The 19,404-nt window shown below is 37.2% G+C and overlaps 1 protein-coding gene across 2 annotated transcripts in view; it reads left to right on the forward strand.

Annotated features, from left to right (window-relative positions):
* The first annotated feature begins 728 nt into the window (after window positions 1-728).
* Window positions 729-19,404, forward strand: part of LOC149575694 (cleavage and polyadenylation specificity factor subunit 3-I-like) — an 82,463-nt gene continuing 63,787 nt past the window's right edge. Inside the window, exons 1-3 of one of the 2 annotated variants that reach the window (XM_089815457.1) lie at window positions 729-763; window positions 910-1,132; window positions 1,424-1,521. In XM_089815457.1, the coding sequence (XP_089671583.1) occupies window positions 1,001-1,132; window positions 1,424-1,521 (230 nt within the window). In that variant the 5' untranslated portion in view covers window positions 729-763; window positions 910-1,000. The remainder of the gene's footprint in view (window positions 764-909; window positions 1,133-1,423; window positions 1,522-19,404) is intronic. The other variant, XM_089815458.1, reaches the window with a different exon arrangement.

Here is a 19,404-nt window from a genome sequence, read left to right on the forward strand (position 1 = left end):
TAAGATATATAGAAGGTCCAAGAATATCTGAAATGTTCAAAATGTTCAATTTGTAGCCCATCAATATCTTAGACTTCCCCATTATGCGGGCATAAAAAAGTTTGTTAGGGAAAAGTTTCAAATTGTAATGTGGAATAATAACATCGACAGAAAGACGACTTATTACATTAAAAATTCAACCCAACAGAGGATCATGACGAGAAAATGTACCTTGAGGCTGCTATTAAAGGTAAGGCAAAGTTGTTATTGGTTCAGTTGAGGACTGGATGCCATCACCTTAGATGCGAGATGGGCAGATGGAAGAGGCCCAAGGAGGTTTGGGAGGAGAGGATATGCATATTTTGTAGGATGAGAGTTATTGAAACAAAATGACATTTTCTCTCTGTGCGCACAACTTATGACAACATCCAAACTTACTATGATTTCATACAAAAAGTGATCAACATGCATAATTTGTTTGTGGTTGATCAAAAAACATAACATATTTCTTAATTAAGATCCATATTGAAAAATTGAAAATGGAAAGAAATATGAAATCTGTTCAGCATGTTCTCTTCATCCCATCCCGTACAATGACGTGGTCTCACATTAATTCATTATCAATCTCTTATACTCTGAAACATATGTTCAATTATAAGAACTCGTCGGCGAAAGCAATACAATAAATTACACCGCCCTAACAAACACACTCTAGATGATAAAGCCCATGCTCCCAATACAGTACCGTCACAAGCGAAGGAAGCAAACATTCAAACTAAACTAGGTATTTGTCAGCTAATTTCTTTACCTGGGTTTTTACACATTTTCTCCACGATGTTTTTGTTTTTTGTTTTCTTCATTCTGCTGTAAATTTTCGGGCAGCAGCGCTGTTGTTTCCTTAAGCTTTTCCTTCGAACTGCTTTATTGCAGATGTGTCATCTTGGACAGTTTGCCAATAACAGGACGTATACAGTAGATACCAAAAAACCATCAAGAAGGCTTTAGTTGTGGAGTAGTAGCCATGAGTACTTTGAAACGGAAGGACTCGGTGGTGTCCAGGGAGGGAGATCAGTTGATCATCACTCCTCTCGGGGCTGGCAATGAAGTGGGTCGTTCCTGTGTTTACATGACCTACAAGGACAAAACTGTTATGGTAAACCCATTTCTTTTTCCCCACTTTTATAAGCCTACGTATTCCATTCATGTTCGCTGTTCATTGTCATTTCCCAATTTACAAGCTTTTTCTGCTCTGTTAACGTTCAGCAATAAGCCCATTGCACTATTAGTAGACTTTTAGTATTGGTTTGAGAGAGAATAGGAACTTCTCACCCCAAGAAAAGCTGTTAATGGTATATAATATATCGGAACTACCGCCAGGATGATATTTTGTTCATAGCTTTTGAAATGGAACTGATGGACCTTTTCATGTAATATGTTTGTGGAGTTCGACTGCGGAATCCATCCTGCATACTCTGGTATGGCGGCTCTACCGTATTTTGATGAGATCGATCCATCAACTATTGATGTGCTCCTTGTTACACAGTACGTATCTAGACCAAAATTCATACGCGTTTGATTGTTTATGCATGCACTTGAGAATTTTTTTCTTTTCTATTCTTGCTGTGTACATAAAGTTTAACCTAAGAGGCTTTAAAACTTAAACTCCCCTCCACGTATCAATCCATCCTGGGTGAGCATGGCGCCCCTATTTTTCTGCATATTTGATATTTATTTTTGATATACAATATGTTCTGCACATGGTGTAGGAAAGCATCGTTTGGGTATTTCATTTTCACAACGTTAATGATGAACTACAATTCTCAGCAATCTTTTTTGGCGCACTAGATTCTGATGCACGACTATGATATTCTTTATGCCCTTAACTCCTGAATGTGGCTGAAATCCCAGTTCTCACTCTCACCTGTGGTCAATTTGCATTCAAATGTAGTATTGCCTTTTCATTTAAGTAAATCTTTTCTCTTGAAGCATTAGCACTTCATCATGCAGCATTCTTGAGACTAAAGTTTAAATACCGAATTTGGGCATGGAGTTGTTGTGAATCTTGGTTGATCTTGATTTGACTCATAATATCTATCTGAAACTCAGAACCATTTGTGCCCACAAAGATAGTTTCGTAATTTGTGCTGGAGAGCCATTTTACATAGTTCCATAACTTCCTCGTATTCCAAGAGCTATTTTACACGGTTGCATAATATCCCCATGCACTTGCAGAGACATTTCACACGACTTCAGAACTTTACCATTTGGCACTGGGCCATTCTGCATTTATTAACATTTTTGTTTGTTGATCAAATTTTACACTGTATTGCTTTCTAAGGAAGCCCTGATAAGTGCACAAGGGATATACCGTCATTATTATACAACGCTTTTTGAGAAATGACCTTGTACTTTTGTTCTGTTTTCTTTTAAATGTATTATGCCATTTTTGAATTCTCTGTCAATCTAGTAAGGTAAGGATCCATACTGCTGGGAAAATACTGCTGTGGTTTCATTTTTCTACTGTGGGTCTGAGTGTAGCTTGCAGCTGAACCTTCCTCCCTTCAAAAAGAATAAACAGAGCTATTGGATACTATGATGTGAGAGCAATATTGCATCAACCAAAAGCATTTTATTTAAATTTTTGTAATAGTTTAGTTTCATATGTTTTAGTGAATAAATTTGATGTTATAAGGCCTAAAATAATTTATGAATCATATGGTGAAGTCCTAAGGTTTAATCTAGGATAGGAGTTTGACACATGTCCCTAGCATCTTCTTGGAATTTTCTTCAAATCTTCATTTTGGCTTATTGGTGGTGACAATTACTGTATTTTAAATATTTCAAAATATTACATTTTCTATGTTTAAAGAGCATCTTTTCATATTTGGTTATTCTTCTTGTTATGTGGAGCCTAATCAGACTCAAATTGTTTTTCCCCAACTTCCATTGACATGGTTTACCCTTAGAATTAAATGAAATGAAAGGTTTTTAATGACGTCCACAAGACCAATGGTCTATGGAACCAAAAGAACCTTAAGTTAATCTGCTGAGATTTCTCCAGGCTGTCCCTTTTGCTGTGGATCTGCATGAGTAAGATGGTCCCCTTGTGAAGTCTTGTCCCTTCGAAGAGCTTTTTTATGTTGGTCATCTGTTAAGTGTCCTTGTACTGGTTGTGAATGTCATCGTAAGTGGTGCAATCTTTCACATAATGCCATTCCATTTCTACCACTCCTTTGCAAAACCTACAAATTCTGTTCTCCCACTCTTCTTTAGGAACCTTCCATCTGCTAGTTTCACATCTCAACTAATGTGATCTAGACCTCCATTGGGCAATTAGAATTCTTGCTTTTCCTCTGATCTCGACCCCTAAGTATTCTTTGTCGTTGTGTTCGCATGTGAGATTAAATTCTTTGACATAATGAGCCTTTTTTCTGCCTAACTGATTTGTCCACATGGCATACTTGATTTTTTCTACCAACCATTTTTTAATTTCTAAGTTGCATTCAAGGCATTCTTGGTAGTCAATGTTCCATTTGTTGAACGATTTGCTGTTTTGTTTCTTCCACGTCCTCCTCCAACGATCAAACTCCTCGTCAACCTCCATTCTAGTCCAGCGATGTTTAACCATTTTATCCACTTTTTTAGGTAGCTCAGTAGTTGAATAAGTGTCGTGGTCTCCACTGGGAACATGCTTGCCTCTGCCAAAAGAATCTCATAGGGAACTGTTGATTTGACTTTGAGGTTAGTGGTGATGAAATGCTTTTGTATTCTTTCAATTTGTCGCCATTTGTGGTTTGATACTCTGCTCCCTCAAACCTTGCTGCCATAAAGAACAACCGGAATCACCAACAACCCAAATAGGGCTTTCTTAGTCTTCCAATCCCATAACTCTATTTTCCTGCATCTGTTCTGTAGAAGGTAAGAAGCCTTCCACCCTCCCTCCATTCTTTTTGATCTGCATGTCTCCCAACCTAGTTGGTAATGAAAATCTATCACCATATGCTTGTATTCTTCCACAATTTCTAAAGCGTTATCTCTGAATATGAAAGTAAGTTGTTGTTTTCTTTTCTTTAAGGAAAAGACCATGATCTTGGTCTTTGATGTATTGACTTCCATACCGACCTCCGCACAAAATGTTTCCAAATTACTTAGGTGTTCCCTTAGCCCTTGGGCCATATTAGCAACGAGTATAAGATCATCAGCATAAAGAAGCAACCTAATCACATAATCCGTTAGCTAAATTCCTTCTTCATTGGCTTTGTTTAGCCATTCCTCCAACTTATCACTATAAAGACCAAACAAGGTAGGGGATAGAGGGCAGCCTTGTTTGATCCCTATGTCGCTGCCAAAGCACTCTAACATGCCCTTTTTGGTTCTGATTTTTGCTTTAACCTGCTCGTAAAGCTTATAAACAACAGCCTTGTACTCTACTGGACCTCCAATTCTTCCAGTCTGTTGCGTAGTTTGTCCCTAGGGACGGTATCAAAGACTTTCTTAAAGTCGACAAAACAACAAAAAGCTTCTTCTCCCTGTTTTTCCCATGCTCTGTCAATGAGGTATTGTAGAGTAATGCAATGATCAATGGTGGAGTGTTTGGGTCTGAAACTCGCCTGTCCTTTAGCTTTTTTTCCCCTTCTTTTGCCCAATTGTTGATTGTATGTTCTAACATTCTCCTGTAAAGCTAGCCTAAGAGAGGGTTCACTATAATGGTTTGGTAATTGGAAGGATTGTTGACATCCGTGCTTTTACGAAGAGGGATAACTACGTTGGTTGTCCAATCAGTGGGAAAGCCGCCTTGTGTGACCCTATTAAAAGTGTTCTTGATGTGTGGAGCCAACAAATCTGCCCCCCACTTCAGAAATTCAGCCCGTAATCCATCAATATCCCGAGCCTTGCCGCTCGCAAGTCTCTTTATCTCCAAATTAATGTCTTCTTCTGAGAATAATTCAACCGAGCTGCTGATTGGAAGTTTTACTTCACCCTCTCGTCTTTCATAAAGACTTTTTGCATATTCCAGCCATTGAGAATCTATGATTTTGTTTTCAACTTGTTTTTTAACTTGTTGTAACTCCTTCTAGAAACCCCTTCTAGAAACCTTTAGGGTTATGCTTTCCTAGCTTGATTAACTCCTTTTTTCGGTTAACCACATATTCATCTTTTTTGGATTTAATCAGCTGTTTGTATTCTTGAATCATTGCCTTGTTTTCGTTTTTTCCTGTAAGGCCCCTTTTTGCAGCCTTGCATTCTTTGTCATACCATGGGTTGGTCGGAAAAAGTGCTTGCAATATTCTTCTTTGTTCTTGGTCTCTTACACTCCTTTAATGCTCTCTGTATTAAGGGGATCATTGAACTGTTGTTAATGTATTCTGTCTTATCATTGTTGACATTAATGTTTATGTTGCCTTGAGTCGATAGGATCTGTTGTTCAAGAGCAGTGCAAAATAACTCTTTATTTGCATTGTTTGGTGACAACTCCTCCATGATGGGTCAAGGGGCAACACACCTTGCGGGGTCTTGGGGCAGGGCTCCATGTGCGCTCCGCTCCCTCTTGCAATAGAGGGCAGGGTCGAGGGGTAGTGCCCCGTGAGGCAAACATGACTTTATTATTGTAAAAGGCATCGGGAGTTATTTTTCTATTGAACAACATATTCTAACCCTAATTTTGTAATTGATACAAGTCTTGCATATAATGGCTTAGGGTTAGGGATTTTTCACGTGATGACTTAGTAGCTTCTTGCAGCGGTATTGAGTTGCATAGGTTTGTAGATTGTAGTCAGGTTGAGTTACTGGATAATAATATTGGACTCTATGTTTGGTGGATGTACCCCAAGATTAGGGGTAAGACACGTTAAATCTTTGTGTATTCTGTTCTATTTTTGTGTGCTTTATTCCTTTGCGTTATTGGTTAGATTTGCACGTAAATGTTATATTTTTGTCTAATAATCCTAGCAATTCAGGTGACAAATAGTTGTGCATGCCTAATTAGAGATTCTTGTGGAGTTATGGAGTTGTCATTTTAGTCCAACTTGATTGGCTGTTAGAGGAGGTAGCTTATGACAACATTTATGGAGCATATTGCATTTTATTTATGATTTCATGGTGGCCTCCATATTTGGATGTTGTATTTGGAGAAAGTCTGATTTTGCATTAATAATTAATGTCATTTATATCGGTGAAAGTTGAGGTGGATTTGTGGAGCATTTTTTTTACCAAAAGATGAGTAATTCATGACATCGCATTTTATATGTTGAAGATAGGAGTTGGAGTTTTAGTTGGATGGTTGCAAGTTGATGGACAAAGATTGAAGTGTGGTTGTAACTCAAGTGTGGGAGTTCTTTTGCTTATTTTCTGATTAATATCAGATTGGAGGTGTTTGTTTGAGGTTCATGTTGTCATGTGACGGTGATTCACAATGGCTATGCGTTTGGGAAGCTAGATTGTAGAATAAACTTGAGATGTTGTTTCTCTCAATTGTTCTTGTTTACATGGGGATTGATTTTATTTGATTTTTTTTTTAAGATTATAAGTCAACTCCTTATTTGATTTGCATATTTGGTCTGTGTGGATTTTCTATTTGCATCATGCTGTCGATATCTCTTGATGTGTAGTCCTTATTTTACTCTTTGGTTCTTGTAGTGTGTTTCATTTGATAGTGGTAGTGTTGGTGAACTAGCTCTCTAAATGCACAATTTAAGTGCATAAATGATATTTACAAAAGTCATTACAAGTAAAGATCATCTAAGTGCATATAAATTAGATTTGAAAATGAAAATCAGAAGTTAATGCAAGCATAAGACATGTTGGGTACACCAAACGTAACATAAGAAAATAGGGTCTACCCTAATAATTCTAATTAGACCATTTTGAAACACTTACATTGGACAACAACTAACTATGCCCCAACTTCCTCAGGAGAGCTTGACACATGTGGTTGATTGTTCTCTTTTGATTGATTATGATTGGATAATGATTTAGATATAAAAATGCAAGAACCAGGTAAAAGATGCAAATTGGTAACAATTAACCCAAATAAACAAATATAGAATTAAGAATCCGATGCAAGAGCATCTTGGGTTCTTGGTGATCTTGCATTGTCTTGGAGGAATTTCCTTTTGGTTTGTTGAAGTTCCTTGTTTTGGTAGTTTTCTGAGATTCTACCGATCTATAGAGATTTCTAGTGTGTTCTATGCATAGGGTTTGTTCCTTTGTGTTCATAAAGGTTATGTCTATGATCACATCTCTTTAGGAGTTTTCTTGGTGACCAATTGTGTTGATCAGTTTGCGGGTTCATTGTTGCTCATCAGTTGTTCTTCCTTACACCAATTTAGCGTGTAATCGGTTCGCTAGTTGTTCTTCACCAGTTTAGATTGTTCATCGGTATTGTGCATTCACTGGGTTGCTAAACATGGACTGCGATGAAGGTCTTCGATCGATGTGGCTAATTGGTGTGGATCTCGAGGTGAAATTATTTGTAGGTGACTTGGTATTAAATAGTTGTAATTAATTGTCATTTACACTGACCAGTCTAATATGTTTGTCTAGTAGTGTATCAATTAAGGGCTTGCGATCATGTAAGACATGATTGATGCATGGTTACTAGGGGAAAGGATTAGATCTCAAGTTAAGGGCATCTTGAGGGGTGATAACTCGAATGTGAAAGATTGAATTGAGATTTGAGTTGGTTTTCTTTGTATTGGGCTGCAACTAGGAACACACCTTACAATCCAACATGTTGGATGTAAATTCCACGATTCTAATGAATAAAATTGTTGCTATTTGAATCATATCTTCCGTGTTTTTTTGTGTGCTTCTGTTATGTGATTCATGCTGCAAGGTGCGTATTGTCTATTCTTTAGTCCCTCCATCCTTGGTATTGCATCAAATGGTATTAGAGTGGAAGTTTGATTCCTGTGCTCGCAGTTCCGTATTTTAGTACTTGTGAACCTTTGGCTAGTTGTTTGTGAGGTGATAGATTGCAGATTTGGCTCGTAGCAACTGGAGGTGCGTAAGGTTACGCGAAGTGAACCTGTTGTAGAGGGTTTAGAGCTTGAGGTTTGTTCCTTGGTGAACAAGTTGTTGATCTGAGGTAGTTGCACCTAAGTTTTGGAAGATGCCTCCTAGAAGGATAGACCCTAGGATGATTGAGCAGATGAAGGTAGATCTTTGAGAGGAGATTAGATCTGAGATGACTGGAATAAGGGATGAAACCATGAATGCTACTGTTGGATTATAGAGAAACCATGGAATAGGTGATGGTTATGAAGCAACTGCTAAGGATTTAGAAGCTGAAAGATTTGATTGTGATGACATATTTGATAGGTTGGAAAGATCTATGACTAGGTTAAGTCCTAGCCATAGAATGGAAGGATCTAATTTCTTAGGTACATTGAATTTTGAGGACCTGATTGATTGGATAGGTGAATTTAAGGTCTACTTCGAGCTTGAAGACATTAGAGACCTTCTAAGGGTGAGATTTTGGTACAAACTAAGTTAAAAGGACATGCTGCATTATGGTAAAAAGAATTGTAGAGAAATAGAGAAGAAGAAGGTGAAATTAGGAAATCACTAGATGGAAGTTAATGGTTACAAGCTTAAGACAAAGTTCATACCTATTGACTATGAACTTGAGTTATTCAAGAAGTTGTAGAACTTTTGAAGTAGAAAGACATGAGTGTGAAGGACTGCACCGAGGAACTTCACAAGCTTGCCATTAGGTCTGGTGATAGAGAGCTTTCCAAGGAAAAGGTGGCAAGGTACATCAATGGTTTGAAGTTCTGAGATTGGCACAAACTAAGTTAAAAGGACATGCTCCATTATGGTAAAAATAGTTGCAAAGAAATAGAGAAGAAGAAGGTGAAATAAGGAAATCACTAGATGGAAGTTAATGGTTACAAGCTTAAGACAAAGTTCATACCTATTGACTATGAACTTGAGTTATTCAAGAAGTTGTAGAACTTTTGAAGCAGAAAGACATGAGTTTGAAGGACTACACCAAGGAATTTCACAAGCTTACCATTAGGTTTGGTGAGAGAGAGCTTTCCAAGGAAAAGGTGGCAAGGTACATCAATGGTTTGAAGTTCTGAGATTGGCGCAAACTAAGTTAAAAGGACATGCTGCATTATGGTAAAAAGAATTGCAGAGAAATAGAGAAGAAAAAAGGTGAAATAAGGAAATCACTAAATGGAAGTTAATGGTTACAAGCTTAAGACAAAGTTCATACCTATTGACTATGAATTTGAGTTATTCAAGAAGTTATAGAACTTTTGAAGTAGAAAGACATGAGTGTGAAGGACTACACTGAGGAATTTCACAAGCCTACCATTAGGTCTGGTGATAGAGAGCTTTCCAAGGAAAAGCTGGCAAAGTATATCAATGGTTTGAAGTTCAACATTCCGGATGAGATCAACATGTTGAGAATAGGTTCAATTGAATATTCTTATCAATATGCCCTAAAGGTAGAAGATAAGTTGAAAGGAAACATTATAGTAGCCCTAGAAGAAAGGACAAACAATAGATCAATATAAATGACAAGCAAGTAGCTGAAGAAGGATCTAAATCAGATGTACCTAAGAGAAGGAGAGGTGGTGGTGAATTCAAAAAAACTTGTTTTGAAAGTGGTTAGAATGGACATGGGGCTTTTAAGTGCAAGAAAGCTCATGTTGCAAGAGGAACCATTTGGTAATGCTGCTACACTAAGGATGGTAAAACTCTCATGGTCCACAGGGCATTGTTGAGCAAAGGAAAAGTTCAGTGTTGTCAAAGGAGGAACTTATTCAGAACCTTATGCAAATCTGGAGGCATATGTTGCAAATAATTGTAGATGGTAGAAGTATATAGATAACCTAGTTTCCGAAGAGATGGTGCAGAAGCTTGGGCTGAAAAGGTTGAGGCATTCTTGTTCTTATAGGATAAGTTCGTTACAAGATGAACATGCTTAGAGGCAAGAGAGTAGTGCCTAGTGAATTTCAACATTTAGATCAAGTGTTGTATGATGTTGTGAATATGCGTACGTGTCATGTGTTGCTCGGAAGACCTTGGCAATATGATTGTAAGATTGTACATGATTGTGTAAAGAATGCATTCATCATTGAGAAGGATGGAAGTTTTCCTTGACTCCTTTGTAGGAAATAGAGATAGGTATGAAGAGTTTGAGCATTGCAAGGAAGGTTGAGTTGCAGATTGATTAAAGTGTTAGAGATTTGGAAAGTAAAAGTATTTGTAGAATTTGCAAAAGAGCAGAGGTAACCAAGGGCAGGTTAATGTTCAAGAGGATATGTGGATCAGAAATCAGTATGGGATTCATGTAATCAATTTCGCTAGATGTTCTTGAGTTCCTGAGAGCATATTCTCACTTAGGGTGTCTGATGCAAGAGCATTTTGGGTTCTTGGTGATTTGCATTGTCTTGGAGGAACTTCTTTTTGGTTTGTTGAAGTTCCTTGTTTTGGGCAGTTTTTTGGGATTCTGAGTGTGGTCAATCTATGGAGATTTCTGGTCTGTGCTATGCAAAGGGTTTGTTCTTTTTGTGTACATAGAGGTTGTGTCTATGATCACATCTCTTCAAGAGTTATTCTTGGTGACCAGTTGTGTTGATTGGTTTGTGGGTTCAGTGTTTTATAGGGTGTTCTTCCTTGCACCAGTTTAGTGTCATCGGTTTGTTGGTTGATCTTCACCGGTTCAGAGTGTTCATCGGTTTAGATTGTGGATTGCAATGGAGGTCTTCGATCAATGTGGCTGATTGGCGTGGATCTCGATGTGGGATTATGTGTGGCCAACTTAGTATTAAGTAATTGTTGTAATTAATTGCAATTCAGGCCGACTGGTCTAATATGTTTCTCTAGGGGTCTTTGATATTTTGAGTGTTGACCTTTAGGGGTCTTTAATATTTTGAATGTTGACCTTTGGTGGCTTGTGTATAAATTTAGGGCTTGCGATCGTTTAAGGCATGATCGATAAGACAAGGGATTAGATCTCGAGTTAGGGGCATCTTGATTGGTGATAGCTCGAAGGTGAATGATCAAATTGAGATATCAGTTGGTTTTCTTTGTATTTGGCTGTAGCCGGGAAGGCCTTACAACCCAATGTGTTGGATGTAAATTTCACGATTCTAATAAATAAAATTGTTGTTGTTTGAATCATATCTTTTGTGTTTCTTTGTGCTTCTATTGTGTGATTCATGCTGCAAGTTGTGGACTGTCTATTCTTTAGATTCTCTATCCTCCATATTGCTTCAAAGTCAATTGAGATAAACAAAAGTAGAAATGAGTTGTAGAGATGAACTTTTGTTTGCAATCTGAGCTCAAAATTGTTGGACGTTGTGGCTAGGCACCATAGTCCTGATTGATATCTAGGTGGAAACATTTGTTAGATTGAACTGAAAATCTTCAAATTGCCTTTCTTCAAATTCTAGGTCAATTTGGGATGCCCTAGAGGACACCGATGCAATTGACATAGTCTACTTGTTTTTTGCTAAATTTTGTTTGGTATCCTCTATCTCTATCTATGATGTGCTCCTATACATTTAGAACTTTCCTGGAACTTGTGTTTCACTCTACAAATCCACAAAAGAAGGGAATAGTGTTGGGCTGCATAGGACTTGCCTAACTCAAACCATGGGTAGTTGTTAATCTCCACTAAAATAATGATGCTTATAAAGAGAGCTTACCTTTGTAGGGCAAAGGGTAAATGTGAAATGAAATATTGAAGTGCTGAAATGAAATGATTATACTTTTGATTGGTGATTGAGTGCTCTTTAGGTAAGTCATTCAAGTGTTGGTGCAACAACATGGGTAAATGTGAAATGAAATGTTGAATTGCTGAAATGAAATGATTATACTTTTGATTGGTGATTTAGTGCTCTTTGGGTAAGTCCTTCAAGTGTTGGTGCACCAACATGATAAATCAAAACAAAATCCTCCAGGAAATCATGCTTGAAGATAACTTTCTATATCCCATACTCCTTGTACTTAGATCTACTCTCCAAGAAGAATTATTTTGCTTTTTAATTGGAATTATCGCTCATGTAAGCATGAGGTGACCCAATGTATTAGGAGTGATGCCTTTATATAGGGCTCTCAATGTTTTGCATTTTGGCCAACTTACAAAGGTTAGATCCCAATTTCAAGGCGAGATTTGGTAATGTTGATGCCAACACATTACTCTCAAAATGTCAACCATAAAATACTGGTCACTGTGGCTAATTAATAGTGACTCGACAAAATAGGTCTTGATTTTTAGAGAAGCAAGATATTACGGCCATAACATTGGATTTGGAATTCAAAATTGGATGACAACATTTAAATATGAAATGAAGTGCTTTGAAATTTACAATATGGCAGAACCCCAAATAAACCTGAAATGCCATACGAGAAGGCACACTAAAGCAAGGTCCCAAAGGTGAGTGTGAAATTGTAAGATATTATAATTTATGACACTAGAGTATTTCAAAATGAGGACTTTCTACGCACCCCTTTCTATTCCAAATCCAAAAATTATATATGGGAAAGTACCAAGACAGGTGACATGCTTTAACTAGAAATAAACAATGCCTTCTATTTGCTAAATAAAGAATGCCTCTTTACTTCTAAAGAGGTTTGCACTTGGTTAAGTGTATTTATTTGTTTGTTGTGAGACTGCTCAAACTGGAATTTTGTGTAGAGTAGAGCTACCATCAAATCATGAAGCTCTTTAAGCTTCTAACTAAACCTAAAACTAATGAAATTTTACAAGTATGCATACTATTCAAGATTTTATGGGGGATTTTGAGTTAAATGTGAATTCCTAAATGATTTTGTTTTTGCTCTGGGCTCAAGTGTCAAATTATCAACAATAAAGACATACTAGAAGATTTTTAGATCTAAAGAAAAAAGTAACCATGCAAGCACAATCAATTATAAGTTTCTACTTGTTAAATTAGAGACTTTTATATAGCTGTAATAAAAGTTTAAATTGAATAATACCAATGGATGCTATCAATGGACCAATTCAGAGATCAATACATTAACATCAACTCATAAAATGTTTAAATAAATAAACACTAGATGGTTCAATTTGTTGGTGATTGTAGTTGTAGAAGACATCTTGCATGCTTGTGATGGTTGTTTTTGTATGGCTCTGATCCTACTTCGTTCTCGGTAACCTAGATGCTCTGTTTTCATTTATTTGTCCATTTGTAGTTTGTTGGCTCTCAACGAGTATTACTCTACCGAGGACAACTATGAAGAAGTCTCCCTTTCTTAGTTGGGCATTGTTAAAACTAGAGCCCAGAAAATAATGAAGATAACCAGCAATAAGAAAGATATAAAACCGAAGCAAAGAGATCAGAAATATCTTGGGAAAACCCTTCGAGAATGAAGGGAAAAACCCAACCACACAACACAAATATATCTTTATTGATAGTGAAATGAAAAGTGTACAATATCCTTTGGAAGCAACAAATATATAACAATAGGAGAGACTGTTCACATTATAATTGAAGGTCTCTTGAGATTCCCATAACTCCTATAACTCTTAGAATATCCATGCATCAATACATGTGAATGACACATGTCATTTACATTTAATATTACAAATTAAACTTAAGTGTCCTTTTCAACTGAACATAATAATAACGATAATAACGTTCATATTTCCAGAGATAAAGAGCTCTATTGCAGCTACCATCTTCAACACTCCCTCTTATAGCCAGAGAGAGATCTTTAGCTGAACAATCGCACAAGACTGCAACCAAAATGTTAATGACGAAATCTCATCCCATATATCCTATAAGATTCATGAAAACCTGTAACAATCAATCACATTTATGGAATCGCTCAACATGAAACATTGTAACAATTAATCACATTCATGGAATCACTCAACAAGAAACACTGTAACAATTAATCACATTCATGGAATCGCTCAACATGAAACACTGTAACTATTAATCACATTCATGGAATCACTCAACATGAAAAGATTTACAAGACTCACAGCTAAGCCTTTGTTCACGGACTCTCTCAACGTGAACTGTCATGGAATCTCTCAACATGACATCCAACTCCCATCACAGAATCTCTCAACGTGATGATATCACGGACTCTTTCAACGTGATGATATCACGGACTCTTTCAACGTGATGATATCATGGACTCTCTCAACATGGTGTTCATTATTGCATAGTGAAAGAGTTATCATAGCTGATCTCACAATCTCATTTATTCACACAAGAATAGAAATAGGTATAACAAAAGCAAGACTTAGTTCCATTTAAGTCTCAAATTTTACAAATACCACAAGCATCACAATCATATATGAGAAAGGTGGGGATTCCATAAGTACTCCCTCTTAATTATGTAACCTTACTTTGAAGCTAAAATATCTCCCTCTTAATCATTGCTTTTCTCCTGTAACGAAAGTAGATATTAATGACAATTGTAATAGGAATCAATATTAGAATATTCACCATTCCTAGTGAAATGATAACTGGAAAATGAGATGCAAGAAAACACCATGCATGTCATCAAGAGATATTATAATCTTGAAAGAATAATTTGAGTGATTCTTCTTTCAGCAAGAACAGTCCTCTCATTGCCAAAAATGACTTCCTCAAGTGATCATCTTTAAAAGATCAAAATCAGAGGTCACAAAACTCAGAGTTTTACACAAAAATACTCATAAACTACTCCTCAATATTTGATCATTTTAAAATCTGAAGGCCATAATCAAATATCACAAAATAATATCTAGGAAACTTCCCTTGAATGTTTAAATCTCCCTCTAAAGCTCAACATCTCCCTGCGAGCTATAACTCATATCTTGATGTACCCTGCAATCAAAAATTTAAACATACTTCCCAAATATAAAAGTCAGAATACTTATCTATTTGAAGAATAATCATCTTGATCATGCATGCAACCATATACAACACTATATGCAACCATTACATATAACTTAAAATTGGATTAGAAAATCAATGTTTTAAAAAAATGAAAACTTATCTCTTGATTTCTTAGAGTAGATTTCCATATCTTTCTTTGGTTGTATCATAATCATGCAATATTTGTCCACATATTATTTACCTCCCGCAGCTTCAGAGCGACCTGCTTTTTCTTATATATAATGAACCAGTCCAACTTTATCTTGAATATGCGTTTGTTTGTTGAATCATCACACAACACAATATCTTTCCATTCCTTGGAATGATATCCTCGACTACAAGATCAGCACTGCCAACTTGCAATTTATTTTCATCTTTCGATAGATAATCTAAATCATCCTTCCTCACATAAATAAGATTAATATTATCAAAGAATTCAGATAAGGGAAACCCCATGACGGTTATGCTAAAATCGACGGACTTGAATCTGTCCAAGAGCCACCTCAAGAAAACAGACAAAATTCCTGATATCATAACATCTTTCATATTGAGCGCAAATAGGAGAACGTATTAGAATAATCTTTATGTTTCTTTTTAGTGCTCACTATTGTATCTTATTGTATCTCTGTAAATATTAGAATGTTTCTAATATTTTGGTGTAGTCTAGAATAGAATGTTTCTATTCTATTCGACTCTCCTCTTTGTATATATAGATCATTTGATCTTTGTTTAATAAGTCAAGTATTTTGCCATTTACGTTTGTAACATGGTATCAGAGCTAATACTTAATTTTTTTGAAAAAAATTATAATTTCTTCTTGAAATTATTTGTTTAAATTTTTTCAAATTTTTTTCAGTTGATTTTCTCTAAAACTCGCCTAGGGTTTTTTGCTTGGAGAAATCTTGAGCTAGGGTTTATTATCAATAATCCTTTTATCAGAAATCTGGCAAAATTGTGGTTGGAACTGGGCTGAATTTTTTCTCTAAAAATTGTTACCAGCAAATCACATTTTCAGTGGTAGGATTCGACATGTTTTGACAGGTTTTTTGTACTCTCAAAATCGCACGCAACTCAGTCTAGGCATTTTTCGATTCTTAGTTTGTAGCCCGCAATTTGTTGGAGAAAACTTGTGATTTGCTGCTGTATAAACTTGGAAATCCCATGCGTCTCTGCTTGTGACCAGATCCTCACTTTAGAGGTCGCATTTTTTATTCTACCGTTTTTTTTACAGATGGGTTTGCAATTTAAAATCACATCTTCTTCCAAATCCGCCACTGTTTGGAGGTCTACTTTGATGCTTTTTGCGTTTTTCAGAAGTCAAGACAAGCGTTTTGAGGGAGCAAACAGCGTTCCAATAACAAACGTTTTTACTGGCAACCTCCAATTTTTTTGCAAATTCGACTCTCCAATCTGATGGCTAGGGTTTTGCCTGAAACCCTAATTTTTGGGGTCGGAATTTTTTTCCCGATTGCATATTTTTGGTGAGATTTTCGAAATCTCAAATGGGTTGTCATATTTTTCTAGGTGCCTCGATTTTTGTGCCTCAATTTTCGAGCCAGCGGGTTTGAATTCCGACAGGATATTATTTTTGGGTTTTTTGAGCTCTCTTCTGGGTACTTCTCTGATTTTTCTGTCTTTCATTTTCTCACCTCAAAGTTTGTGCCATTTGAGATATTCACATAGTATGAGCATCTGTATCAGCACCATCAGAAGTCAGACTCAATTAAAAAGCAAGCTAATGCTACCCAACACTCAGAGCAGAAAGAATCTATCTACCATGCCTTTATGGCCAGCATACCTGTAGATCATGTGAAATCTTCTGCCTGGTACATAGATTTCGGTGCCTCTCGACATTTCACTCACAAGCGTGATTGGTTTGTTTAATTCACTCCTTATTCTGATTCAGTAATCTTTGGAGGCAGCAAAGAAAACAATATTGTCGGCAAGGGCAATGTTCAGATTCAGTCCGGAGGAAGAAGACTCATGTTCCTCAATGTATGTCATGTTCCTGGCATGAAACATAATCTTCTGTGTATTAGTCAGATTATGAAGCATTCCCTTTAGTTCGATGTCGTTTTTAGTGAAAATAAGTGTTTGATTATTGATCGTGCTTCTCGCACTACACTTGCTGTCGGTCTTGAGGATCATGGTATTTATAGGCTTGTAGATTTAGGCGATTCCCTTGAGCGTGCCTTCATCGCCAAATCATCCGCTCTCAACAGCCTTTGGCATCAACGATACGGTCACCTGAACATTCAATATCTAGCACAACTTGCTTGGGATAATTTAGTCCATGGCCTACCTGATATCCAGACCCAGAGCCATCGCGTTTGCAGAGCTTGCCAAGCAAGGAAGCAACATAAGACACCATTTAAGGATGTTGAATCATGGTGGGCATCTAAAGTACTCCAGCTGGTCCACGCTGATGTATGTGGTCCTATGAATACTCCTTTTGTTACTGGGAACAGGTACTTCTTACTCTTTGTGGATGATTTCAGTCGCAAAATGTGGGTATATTTTCTTAAGCAAAAATCAAATGCTTTTCTTGTATTTCAGCAGTTTAAAGCCCTAGTAGAAAAAGAGTCTGGTTCCCCCATCCTTACTCTTAGGACCGATAATGGGGGGGAATTCTGTTCTTCTGCTTTCTCTGCCTTTTGTACTACTCATGGCATTAGACGTTAGTTCACCACACCTCACACCCCTCAGCAAAACGGTGTTGTGGAGCGTCGAAATTGTACCATCATAGCAATGGCTAGGGCTATGCTAGAACATAGAAATGTTTCCAAAAAATATTGGGCAGAAGCAGTGTCCACAACTGTCTACCTTCTTAACCAGTCAGCCACCCTTGCAGTTAACCATAAGACTCCTGAGGAAGCCTGGTCTGATCGCAAATCTAGGATCAACCATTTGAAAGTTTTTGGCTCTCTAGCATATGTATGGATTCCTGATGCCAAATGCACTAAGTTGGATTCCAAAAGCCAAAAACTCATGTTTACAAGATGCAGTCACACACATAAGGCTTATAGACTGATTGATGTAAACACTGATCATTTAATCTCAGTCGTGATGTTGTGTTTGATGAGGAACTCAGACCATTTCAGCTCTCTACCTCCCCATCACATTTCGAGATTCAATCTTCAACAATCTCTGACTTGGGTCCTTCTATTTTATATGAGTCATTTGATGCTACTGATACACCACCTTAGCCACCTCTAGATAATACAACTCTTGCTCTTGCTCCTCATCCAGCTATTCCGACAGCATCTGATATTGGCTCCTCTACTCTTTGGCCAAAATGATGGGTGGCTCAAACGATTAGTGACTCTTCGTCTTGATGAACTCATTGAGGGTAGAACCTTTAGAAATAAGAGCATTCAACACAACACAGTTAATGTTGCTCTTATGGCCAACATCCACACTATCCTTGAGCCCCAAACATACGTAGAGGCCAAAGGAATTCCAAAATGGGAACAGGCAATGGATGCTGAGCTTCAGAGTTTTCAAAAGAATCACACCTGGGTTCTTTTAGATCTCCCTCCTGGGAAGAAACCTATTAGCTGTAAATGGGTCTATAAGGTCAAGTACCATGCAGGTGGTACCTTGGACAAATACAAAGCTAGATTTGTTGCTCGAGGATTCACCCAGCGTGGAGGCATTGATTATGAGAAGACTTTTGCCCCGACAGCCAAGATGAGAACTATTCGCCTTTTTCTTGCCATTGCAGCTCAGTATGGTTAGAAAGTTAATAAGATGGATGTCAAGAGTGCTTTTCTCAATGGTGAATTATAGGAAGAAGTCTACATGATGCAGCCCCCAAGTTTCAAGGTTGCCGGTTCAGAGCCAAAAGTATGGAGACTCCAGAAGGCCCTCTATATTCTTAAACAAGCCCCTCGGGCTTGGTACATAAATATTGATCAGTACTTGGTTGCTCAGGGATTTCAGCGTAGCTTGTTAAACAATAATCTATATATTAAACACTTTGGTAATGATATTCTTTTTCTTGTTGTCTATGTGGATGATTTGATCATTACTGGGAGTTCAAAACATTTGATTTTAGAAATCAAATAGGATCTATGCAAAACTTTTGATATGATAGATCTCAGATTGCTTCATTATTGTTTAGGTATTGAGGTTTGGCAGACTGACAACATTATTTTTTTGTCTCAGTCCAAGTATGCCAGAAATTTGCTTGACAGGTTTCGAATGCAGGATTGCAAACTTGCCTCAACTCTTATGGAGACTGGTCTGAAATTGTCTGCACAATCTGATTCTCTCCTGTAGATGAAACACTCTTCAGGCAACTAGTAGGTAGTCTCATCTACCTTACTACTACTAGACCTGATCTCAGTTTTGCAATCAGCTACATCTCACGGTTAATGACGAACCCCAAGACTGATGATTGGATTGCAGCGAAACGTGTGTTGTTCTATGTACATGGTACTTTAGATTATGGTCTTCTTTACACAATGAGTGCTACTCCTCAGCTCAATGGATTCACCGATTTCGATTGGGCCAACTTAGTTGATGATAGGAAATCTACTTTTGGCTATGTGTTCAGTATTGGATCTGC

Source organism: Cupressus sempervirens, chromosome 2, assembly GCF_028749045.1.
Source record: "Cupressus sempervirens isolate cs-2001-9-10 chromosome 2, ASM2874904v1, whole genome shotgun sequence".
Classification (NCBI taxonomy): domain Eukaryota; kingdom Viridiplantae; phylum Streptophyta; class Pinopsida; order Cupressales; family Cupressaceae; genus Cupressus; species Cupressus sempervirens.